Below are 12,101 nucleotides of genomic sequence, written 5' to 3'. Positions count from 1 at the left end.
AACTGTGGTTTCTTTGAACTGGTTTGTTAGACCAAATAAGGACCTGAAACCAAGTTTTGACCCTGGCTTGTTAAAACAAATCATAGTTCCCTGAGTTTGGACATAATGGGAAACTGTGGTTTGCTTCTGGCATTCATCAAATGGATTTTCTTCCTCTACTTTTCTCACCACTCTGCTTTTCTTGTGTGCCTCGTCTTTTTAGGTTGTATGCCTGAGGGCAGAGTCTGTGCCTCATTTTCTTATGTACAGTGCCTGCCACCAGCACTGGATTGATTTTTTTAAATTGATGTTAGCCACTTTGGGAAAACATTATTTGTCAGCAAAGTAGGATAATACTTTAAAAACAGATCAGATAAAAGCAAGATAAAATCAGCAACAGCACTTAATAAAACCAGTACCAGGGATAAAAGAGCATGAAGATTTAAAAACACTAAAACAGTTCTTAAAATGCCTGGAAAAATAAAAAAGGTCACCTGGCACCAAAAAGACAATAATGTAGTTGCCAAGTGAGCTTCTCTGGGGAGGGTATTTCACAGATGGAATACCCTCAATGGCACCACCACTGAAAAGGCCCACTGTCTTGTAACCACCTACCCTACCTCATTTAACAGGACACCTGAATAAGGGCCTTAGATGATGACCTTAGGGTTTGGGTAAGTAAATAGAGGAGGAGATGTTCCTTCATTGTTAAAAATAGCACTTTGAATTGGGCCTGGAAACAGACAGGGAGCCAGTGCAGATGGCAAAGTACTAGCATAATGTGATTGTTAATGGGGACTAACCAATACAATCTAGTCACCCTGATCTGGACTATCTAAAGTTTCTGGACCATTTTCAAAGGCAGTCCCACATTTGTTGTTGTTCAGTCATTAAGTCGTGTCTGACTCTTCGTGACCCCATCGACCATAGCACGCCAGGCCTTCCTGTCCTCCGCTCTCTCCTGGAGTATGTTCAAGTTCATATTCATTGCATCAGTGATGCCATCTAGCCATCTCATCCTCTGCCGTCCCCTTCTCCTTTTGCCTTCAATCTTTCCCAGCATTAGGGTCTTTTCCAGAGAGTTTTCTCTTCGCATTAGGTGGCCAAAATATTTGAGCTTCAGCTTCAGTATCTGTCCTTCCAATGAGCAGTCAGGGTTGATTTCCTTTAGGATGGACTGATTTGACCTCCTTGCAGTCCAGTATATGAATAATCATTTGGATTATTACACTGGGTAATGAACACACTAGAAGAATATTCCCAGAGTGACATTCAGTTTCTCTCTCTTCTAGGCCTTCTACTGGCTGTTTTTTGCACTCACCTAAAGATTTCTGGTCCTTTTTCTTTTGGTCATGCTCTTTGTTATTTTGCTCATGTTGCAATGGTGCAGGAGAAGAAAATTGTTTCCTAACCAAATATGGAATCAGTTCACTTCTAATTGATGTAAATGACCTAAGGAAATTAAAAAACAAACATATACAGAGATATTAAATCTGGGAACCTGAGAAATCTGGGGAAAGCCAGCTTGCTTACCTGTAACTGATGTTCAAGTAGTTACCTGTGCATTCACCAGAAGCTTTTAATGCTTTAAATTGTGAACTTGTAGGCATGCACTTGTGTTTTTTAAGTTTCTGTAAAGCACCTAGCACATATTAGATGCTTAATAAATGATTATGATGATAAGTAGGTAGCTGGTACTCCTGTCCTTCCTCTGAGGCAGAGACAATTGGCCTTGGTGTATGTGGCCTGAAGAATGGAGGAGTACACCTTCCTACTTAGCCAATATGCCAACCATCAGACAAGACACACACATTTATTTATTTTTTCATTTCATTTCATTTCATTTCTATACCGCCCAATAGCCGGAGCTCTCTGTGCGGTTCACAAAAATTAAAACCAAAGAGCACACAATAAAACAATACAAAATATATAAAACATTAAAACCACAGTAAACTATACAACCAGAATAAAACCTAGCAGCAATGCAGGGATTTAAAATACAGATTTAAAACAGCAAAGCTAAAAGTCTAAAGAGCTAAAATGCTAAAATGCCTGGGAAAATAAAAAGGTCTTCACCTGGTGCCGGAAAGAATACAATGTAGTGAGGCGAACCTCACTAGGGAGCTCATTCCAGAGCCGGGGTGCCACAGCAGAGAAAGCCCTCCTAGTAGCCACCCGCCTCACTTCCTTTGGCAGGGGCTCACGGAGAAGGGCCGCTGACGATGATCTTAAGGTCCGGGCAGGCACATATGGGAGGAGGCGATCCTTCAGATAACCTGGCTCCAAGCCATTAAGGGCTTTGAATGTTAACACCAACACTTTGAATCGGGCCTGGAAATGGACTGGCAGCTAGTGCAGCTGGAAAAGTACTGGCATAATATGAGCTTGTTGGCCAGTCCCTGTTAACAGTCTTGCTGCCCTATTTTGGACCAGCTGAAGTTTCCGGACCGTTTTCAAAGGCAGCCCCACGTATAACGCATTGCAGTAATCCAGACGAGAAGTTATCAGAGCATGGATAACTGTAGCTAGGCTATCTCTGTCCAGATAAGGGCGTAGTTGGTATACCAGCCTAAGCTGATAAAAAGTGCTCCATGCCACTGAGTTCACCTGTGCCTCAAGTGACAGTTCTGGATCCAAGAGCACCCCCAAACTACGAACATGATCCTTTAGGGGGGGCACAACCCCCTCCACAACATGTTGAATATCACCTAGGCGGGCAGACGAACCACCTGCTAATAGTACCTCCATCTTGTCTGGATTGAGTTTCAGTTTATTGGCCCTCATCCAGTCCATTACCGTGCCCAGGCTCTGATTCAGAACAGCCACTGCCTCACCTAGGTTTGATGAGAAAGAGAGGTAGAGCTGTGTGTCATCTGCATATTGATGGCACCTCAGCCCACACCTCTGGATAACCTCCCCCAGCAGTTTCATGTAGATGTTAAACAGCATGGGGGATAAAATAGAGCCCCGTGGAACCCCATGGCATAATTGCATGGCACAGAACAGTAATCAGCCAGCACCACCTTCTGGAGTCGGCCATCCAAGTAGGAGCGGAACCACTGCAGTGCAGTGCCTCCAACTCCCAACCCAGACAACCTATCCAGAAGGATACCATGGTTGATGGTATCGAAAGCCGCTGAGAGGTCCAGGAGAATCAACAGGGTCGCACTCCCCCTGTCCCTCTCCCGGCAGAGGTCATCCCACAGGGCGACCAAGGCAGTTTCCTTTCCAAAACAAGGCCTGAAGCCTAACTGAAATGGATCTAGATAATACGTTTCATTCAAGAGTGCCTGGAGCTGTCCTACAACCACCCGCTCAAGCACCTTGCCCAGGAAGGGGATGTTGGCCACTGGCCTATAATTGTTAACATCCTCCGGGTCCAGGTTAGGCTTTTTCAGGAGTGGTCTGATTACTGCCTCTTTTAAAGAGGCCGGCACCACTCCCTCTCTCAATGAGGAATTTACAACCTCCTGGACCCAGCTGAACATCCCCTCCTTATTTGATTTAATAAGCCATGAAGGGCAAGGGTCAAGCACACAAGTGGTCGATCGGACTTGGCCAAACACCTTGTCCGCATCCTCAGGCCTCAATAACTGAAACTCATCCAATAGAACTGGAGCAGATGGTGCTCTGAACACCTCTACCAATGGAACTGCACTAATCGTGGTGTCCAATTCACGGCGAGTCTGGGCAACTTTATCTTCAAAGCACCGCTCAAACTCGTCACAGCGTGCAACCGAAGGCTCCACAGTCTCTCTTCCTGGCCCAGACTGTAACAAGTCGCGAACCACTCGGAAAAGCTCCGCTGGATGACACTGAGAAGATGAAATGCTGGTGGAAAAGAACTGTCTCTTTGCCACCCTCACCGCCACAGAGTAGGCTCGATAGTGAGCTCTTACCTGTGTTCGGTCAGACTCAGCATGAGTTTTCCTCCACCTGCGTTCTAACCATCTCCCCTCTTGCTTCACTGCCCTCAGCTCAGGTGTATACCAAGGAGCTAGCCGGGCAATGCTCAGAGGGAGAGGGCGCTTGGGTGCGATTGTGTCAACCGCCCGAGTCATCTCTGCATTCCACAGAGCGACCTGGGCTTCGACAGGAGCACCAACCATACCAACAGGGAAATCCCCCAGAGCTCTCTGGAATCCATCAGAATCCATTAGCCTCCGGGGGCAGACCATTTTAATAGGTCCCCCACCCTTGCAGAGGGGGAAGGCTGCCAAGAGTCTAAACCTCAACAGGAAGTGATCTGACCATGACAACGGGACAGATGTTAATTCCTCCACTTTCAGATCACCATCCTCCTGCCCAGTCGAGAAAACCAGATCAAGTGTGTATCCTTTTACATGCGTTGGGCCGATGACATGTTGGGACAGCCCCATGGTTGTCACGGCGGCCATGAAGTCCTGAGCCGCCCCGGATACAGCAGCCTTGGCATGGAAGTTGAGATCCCCCAGGACCATCATCCTAGGGGTCCTCAACACCAAGTCCAAGACCACCTCCATCAGCTCAGGCAGGAAGTCTGATGGGCAGCGGGGTGGGCGGTACACCAACAGAATCCCTAATCTGTCCCGGGTACCCAACACAAGGTACAAACACTCAAGATCTGCACTCGAATGAGCAGGAAGCCTAGAGAGGGAGATTGAATTCCTATAGACCACGGCAACCCCCACTCCCTGACCCTTGAGTCAATGTTGGTGCTGCATTGAGTACCCAGGAGGGCACAGCTGGGAGAGAGTGACCCCTCCCAGTTCCCCCACCCAGGTCTCAGTAATACATACCAGGTCAGCCCCCGCATCCACAATCAAATCATGGATGAGGGAGATTTTATTTTGGGCCGACCTGGCATGCAACAGCAGCACCACCAGACCCGAGGGCAAGGGCATCAGCAGCAGGGAAGGAGAGTGGGTTGCGCAGCTACACAGATGTCTATCTGAAGAACACCAGTTGTAAGTCAGCCACTTGCCTTTCCTGTTTGTGCAGCAGGCCCGGCCCAAAACATTTTGCTGCCTGAAGCAAAGAACAAGATGGCACCGCTCCACATAATGGGATGGTGCCCCATTCCCCATTAAGAAGTGTTGAATCTTACTTCAACACTGGCAATGGGACAGAGTCCTCAACTGCACCTTAAGTTGATTAGCTTAAGGGAAGTAGGGCAGGCCCTGTAGCACAAACAACTCTGTCTTCCAACATCTTATTGTTCCTTACATCATACTATTTGCTGTCTGAGGTGGCAACCTCACTCTGCCTAATGATAGGCCCAGCTCAGTCATGCAGCCTCACAGTTGGGTAAAAGGTAAGTGGCTGGATCTTATCAACAGGTGTTGGGGCTGTAACTGGAGCCCCTATATTACCATAGATAAAGTAGGAGCCAAAGTAGAGGTCGAAAGCTTGGTTATCACAAACCCCTTGCCAAAATGCTATTGCTGCTGCTTCAGCTCATCAGCAGTATGCAGGTTTGAAGGGACAGAAAGCTCAGACTCTGTCGTTAGGTAGTTCTTTCGAATGTTTGAAAGCCAACTTGATAGTATGTTTAGTCTTTACTGGAGGGCTGAGCCATCAAAAGCCACTTGGGTGCTGAGGTCGAGAGCAGGCTTGGAAGGTGGCAGGAGAGGCTATTCTTAATGCTTCTCTGGAAAGTTCCCCCACTTATTGACTGAGGCCATCTCAGAAGAGGACGCTGCTTTGAGGCCTGTACCAACAGCTAAGTACATAGTCAAAAGCAGCCTTCCACAACATGGTGCCCTCCAGATACTTTGGACTTCAGCGCTCATCAGTCCCAACCAGCATGGCCAATGGTGTGGGATGATGGAAGATATAGTCCAAAACATCTGGAGGGCACTGAACTCGGAGAGAACTCTTGAAGTTGCTCAGAAGAGAACTATACAGGAAGATAATCCTGCCCCTTGGTACATGCACATGGAAGCCCATTCTCTGAAAGATTCCAGAGATGCTCTGAGTAGGCACAATTATGCAATTCAACCACTACCACCACCAATTCACTAAGAAAAAACATTAGCTATTTCAGATTTTTTTAAAAACATGGATAGAATTAAAATCTAAATATCAAATACTGAAAATACTGCTGATAGCAAGCAGTGCTCATTAAGCAAGTGTTCTCTTTCTGTACTGGAATTTTATCATGGCTTCAGATTAACAATTCTGTAGTGAACAAGTTAAAACAGTCTTCTGAGGCATTCTAGTCTTCTTTTCTATTTTGTAACTAGGACACCTGGGACTGATTTGCTACCTCCTTGAATGCTCTAGTGGTGCCATTTTATTTGCCTCACAGAATGAGACATGTGGGAACTCTGCTTGTTTAAAAATGTAAGCTCTTGGACCACACAATGCTCTTTCCTTAGAAGAAAAGGCATTATATCTCTAGGTTGGCACACACCGAAGCTGAGGATCAGGGAAATGCATTATGGACAGTGACTCCTTTTTCATGGTTCAGTTTCTTAAAAGACAAAACAGAAGCTTCTGAGATATGGTAAGAACAGTTCTGTTCCAGTTGGTCCTCTCCAAGGGTTTTATGTGCCTTACTTTTTCAAACATGGAAACTGACTTCAGTGATGGAAAAAGTGTGTATATTGTAATATGTGAAGTGTAGTGAGAGTGATTTTAACATCTCAGGTTCATACATCAGGAAGCTATGGTGGTATTTGCTTCCTGATATATATGCACCACCTGTCACACATTATAGGGCACACACTTTTTCCTACTCAGAGATCATGCTTGAAAAAGTAATATGCAAAATGGCCTTGAGACACAGAGAGGTTGCATTAGGTTTGAAGCCAGAGTTGATTTTTTCCCCATTTCTGACTTCCATGGGATGTTTCGGCTTTCATCCCCAAACCTACTGTAAAGATTAAAACCAGCATTTTCCTGGCATTGGTACCACTGAGGTTTTCAACCAAAGTTTCATAATTGTACCCTATAAAATTTAGGTGCTGCACATGAAGGAATCTGAAATAGCCTAAACATCATATTATTTTGCCATCATTTTACCCTCTTTTGTGCATTAGATTTTGCAATGTGTCCTTAATCTTTGAAATAATTCCAAATCTTATATTAGCTATGATCAAGAGCGAATGAATAACTCTTCATTTGTGAATCACAAAATCTCTCCCTGCTGTTTACAATGGTTCCTCCCCCCACAGCCTTACCATGCACACCCAAGCATGTGGGTGTGCAGATGGGCAGTTTACTAGCTTAAAATGTTGCATGCAGCTCTGCCAGTCAACAATAATTTCCTGCTTTGGTTTTATGCTGTGTCCAAAACTGACAGTGCTGTGTTTCCTGCAGAGGTTGGCCATGGGCAAGCACTTCTGGGATCTATTACATATAAAAACTCAGTACTTGACAGAGGCCAACACCATCTGATGAAATGAACAACACAGCCTAGCAGGGAACGGAATGGAATATCTGGAAATGGGCAGATGGGATATTTGTGCTTGGTTGTGAAAGTTGTAATTCTTCTCCTGACAAAACCTTATTTAGAAGGATACATCTACCTAGTATTACAGTGACCTATATGAAAAAAGCGGGGAGGAGGGCTGATAAACCTCAGCATCTTCTGTAGAATGGCGCTATCCACCTGCTTCCTTACCACACACTTGGTAGGAAAAACTAATCACATGTGAATGCTGGCCGTCCCACACTGGTTAAGCAGGGCTCACACGGGACTATCCCAGGGTTTACAGCTTTTGGAAGGTATTAATTTATTAGCAGAAAGGCAGTGGGGGATAAAGTCTTTGGAATGTACTTTAAGGCCATTGCCAACATTTGATGATGGCATGAGAATGTAACATGGAAGCCTGCTTACCAAGATGGCAAATTAATGTAGAGCTGGAACAAGGAAAGGAAAGGAAAGGAAAGGAAAGGAAAGGAAAGGAAAGGAAAGGAAAGGAAAGGAAAGGAAAGGAAAGGAAAGGAAAGGAAAGAGGATTAACAGTCATATGCGTTAATCAGAAGGAAAAGGCCTGGAGCCAAAGTGGCCAGCACCTATGTTCCTGAGGCAAGAAAGACATTCCAAAATATTGCTTTATTAAGTAGAAGTAGCACGCTTTCCAGGTTATTGCAAAGAAGATGTAAGCTGATAAAATCCAGAGATTTTTCCTGTTTTCCCACAACTTCCCAAAGGGCCCCAAGCGGTAGCATTATTAATGTATGATCCACACACAGAGAAACATTTAGTCACCCCAGGTGGCCAGAAACTGGCAACCATGACAGCTGAAGCCTACAGAATTCTGAATATGCGGAAGCAGCAGAAGGAATATAGAGAAGCAGAACAATAGAGACCGGCAACCAACAACCTCATGGCCGCAACATGGCTCCCAAGAAACCATGTTGTGTGGCTCCCAATAAGCATAAACATCTCAACACATTAAAAAAAAAGGGGCCCTGGCTATATGAGTGTAGATGTAATTTCAAAACCCTAATAGCAATTACATACAAAAGTCTAATCAAATAACATAATAAATAAGATGAATGGGATCTAAAACAGAGAGGCACCCAAGAATGAATTGGTCAGGATCTAGTCAGATTTTTGGAAGAACAATTCAAGGATTTTGGGGGATTGGATCAGGAAGGTGCAGTGGTTACAGAAGATGATTTTAGAGTAAATTCAGGATTTGCTATAAGACAACATTTACCACATCATGTCTTTGTTAAACTTGTCATTTATATGATGAAAAATGCAATTCAGAAGAACCCTTTTAAAACTGATGACATTTTTTTTTAAAAAAAGATATACCTTAGATAAAGAAATATAAGATACAGGCCAGGTAACACCTTTAGATTAAATGTATTTATGAAGAGTTTGGGTGGTCGTGAGAACCAACTATGAAGCCAGACAATTACTTGAGATAATTAAGAATTTTCCTCCCAACATCAGACAAGCAGAGCAATCCCAAGTGGGGCTGCAGTAGAGTGAGAAGACAGGTCTACCGCCTCATCTACAATCCTTGCAGCTCATGCTGGCCAGAGGAGAAAGTGGCAGGGGTGGCTTCTTTTTGCCCTAGCTGACCAGGATGGGTGGAATTTGCAAGAGGGGGGATTTCAATACTCCACTTCCAGGCCGGTGAGCCCAGAGGCCCAATCTACCAATACATGTATACTTATAAATATAATTCATATCCCACAAAACAATAAAAAAGGTTTATTAATTTTAGACGAGGTAAAAGCTTCCGACCATGTAGAACGGTGTTATTTTAACCAAGTTTTGCATACATTTGGATTATAAGGAGAGTTTACTAACTTGATAAAAATGATATGTAACAACCTTGTGCAGATGGAACAAAATCTGATCTTTTTTTTTTTTTTCAGACCAGTGAAAATATCAAGTCACAGGTCTCTAAAGTGGAGAAAACTTTATTCCTATAAGCAATAGCTTGAGATTAAACATATAATTACTAAACGAACAACACAATATGGTTCATTAAGAGGTCATTAATTTTGAGCATTTGATTCCACTAATCAAATAAAAAAAACATTGGGCTTGTAGGAATAAATACACACATGCAAGTGTGCACACCTACAGAGCCAGATTTGGAATCTATGAGAAGTGAGTATCCAAAGAAATGGGGAAATGCTTTAAAAAAAATACTGCAAGAAACTTGGATTGGGACCTGGAATCATATACTCTGAGCAACTATATGACTGAATTGCTTAGATAGTACTTGACACCTCAGACCTAGTAGGGTGTATAATACAGTGACTGACCAATGAAGAAGATACGGATCTGCTTGGGATTAAATATTATAAATTTTGGGTTTGCCCCAAGATAAAAAAACTAATTATTTAATTACTGGAAATCAAGGAGATGACAGGTTATGATCCAAGTGTTATTTTGTTCTGCTCTGTCAAAAGTCTAGTATTATCTGAAGAAATTGAGACAGTTAAACATTTACTAACGAATCCACACCTTCCACTGATGAGTGGTAGTTGAGAACCTGAGAGATGGCCTTTATGATGAAACTCACCAATACGGTAAAAGAGTAGGAAGACAACAGGATGACTATTTTATTAAAAGATGGACTGTTTTTATCACATATTGGAGTAATAAATTTAGGAAAGGATAAAAGCTCAGTTGATATGAGGTGGTTACTGATTTGGTCATAACAGGAATATGAAGTTATTAAGGTAGAAAAACAAGTAGTTTTTAGCATACATAGGCTGCAATCCTATACCCACTTACCTGAGAGTAAGCCCCATTGCTTGCATCTGAGTAGGTATGTATAGGGTCGCCAATGTGAGTGAAAATGGCTATCTTTGAAAAACCAAAGTTTATTGAGATGTTTTTCTCTTTTGTTATTATTTATTGTGATCGTACCTCATTAAGCAGAACCAACGAAGCTTGACAATAACTATGTGCTATATAGTAGTATATTATAACTGGAATTTATGTTGCAATAATAATTTAATAAAAAACATATTGTTGGGGGGAAATCTCACCTTACGTTTTGCCTTATGACTATGAACATAATTTTGAAAGCCTAATAGCAATTACATATAAGAGGCTAATTTAAAAAACAAAACAAAACCCCAAACAAAACTCAAACCAACTGTACTTGAAATCTCATGATTTCTAAGCAAAATCTGAAAAGGTTCTGGGACTGACTTCATTATGAGCTGTTCCGTTGGCTAACAACTGAACATCTACACTTCATCATAGATGAAGTTTCATTAACATTTTCATGGAAGAGATGAAATTTCTATTATCCAAATAAAACATGCAAAATTAGCTGCAGGCTTACAACTCAGAATATATTTACAAAAGGACCCTTAGTGCAAAACAAGAACCCGACCCAGCAAAACAGGATCCTAAGAACAGGAATTTAACAAAAACACCCTAAATCCTGCAAAGTATTTGACAAGACTTTTAGTAAATAAAGCTGGTTCTCTGTCACTCTAAAAATGCCACATAACCAGCTACTCCAAACTCACAAGTTGTATTGATAATTCTTGGATGGCTTCCTCTGCCTCCTAGTCTGCAAAATGCATTAAGGGTTGGTGATCGTTTGGTGCTCTTCGGCCTGACCCCCCAGCAGGGATGGACGCCGCCATTGCTTATAATTCCCTGCACTATTTCGTGCTTGCTTGAGATGTTTTTACTACAAGTGTCACTCCCATTTTACAGGCTGCCACTCATCTTTATTTTCTATGTTTAAAGTTAAACACCAGAAAACCCTATTAATGAGTATTAGCATTTTAATAGCTTTCCCTTTTTTTACTGATCTGTGATGAAGCATGAAATCTTCTATTGTTGCCAGCCCCCACCTGTGAAATCTGCTATCCTTTCTTAAGAGCTAGTTACAAGGTGGGAGGGTCGCCCTCCTAATTAAGAGCAACCCCACCACTTATTTCTTCAGGTATAATAGCCATTGCAGATCAAAGCAACAGAGCAGACTCTTTGCTTAAATATCGGGGTATCCCCAGCCCCCAAACACTAACTGCTTTATCTGAAGGCTTGTGAGACTGTAGGTTGAGATTCTTAGCATACTGAGGAATTAATCCTAAATAATTATAAAATTATTTCCTGGGCCTTTTGAAAATGGCTATTTGGTTTCTCTGTCTAGTTCCTCTGCTGCCCTGCCATGCCTGCTTTGGAATTATCTCTTTCTAGTATCTTTCTACCATTATCTCTGCCGCTGCTTTTCCCTCCCGTATCAGCTAGCTGCACCACCTTTGGGAAGTTCACCTGATGCTTTAGAGACCTGTGACTTGTTATATACACTGGTCTGTTTTTTTAAAGCACCATCTAGTAATATCTGACTCTAATAAAGGCAGAGGTTTGGCTAGACTCATATATCTTATTATGATCAGGGGATTCATATTAATTTCAAGAAGAATATGCTAGAGCTACAGCTATAGAAGTATTGGTTTCTAACAGAGAGGTTCTTATTAATAAAGTAACAAAATGAAGCCCACAGATTCAGTCCTGCTGAATTTCAAGATTCATACAACATAATAGAGGTGCTGGGTGCCAGTGGGGAGATGGAAGGAAGGAAGGGAGGGAAAAGGAAAGGGGATGGAAGAAGGAGAAAAGTTAATTATGAACCCTGTAGGTACATAGTTCATGGTTCTCATCGTTTTATGGGATAAAGCCAAATAACGTTTAAAAA

At 42.7% G+C, this 12,101-nt stretch overlaps 1 protein-coding gene across 4 annotated transcripts in view; it reads right to left on the bottom strand.

Moving 5' to 3' along the window:
* The window catches only part of EIF2B3 (eukaryotic translation initiation factor 2B subunit gamma), a 119,038-nt gene that overhangs the window by 40,173 nt on the left and 66,764 nt on the right, over positions 1–12,101 (bottom strand). For all 4 annotated transcript variants that reach the window (XR_014790574.1, XM_084852653.1, XM_084852655.1 and 1 more), the window contains exon 7: positions 1,301–1,431. Coding sequence is in view for 3 of the 4 variants with exons in the window: in XM_084852653.1 (XP_084708779.1) it covers positions 1,301–1,431 (131 nt within the window). In the remaining variant the exon portion in view is untranslated. The remainder of the gene's footprint in view (positions 1–1,300; positions 1,432–12,101) is intronic.

Source organism: Heloderma suspectum, chromosome 4 (genome assembly GCF_057233095.1).
Source record: "Heloderma suspectum isolate Gila_16-S chromosome 4, 16-S_ref, whole genome shotgun sequence".
In the NCBI taxonomy this organism is placed as follows: domain Eukaryota; kingdom Metazoa; phylum Chordata; class Lepidosauria; order Squamata; family Helodermatidae; genus Heloderma; species Heloderma suspectum.
This window is presented reverse-complemented; position numbering and strand designations above follow the sequence as displayed.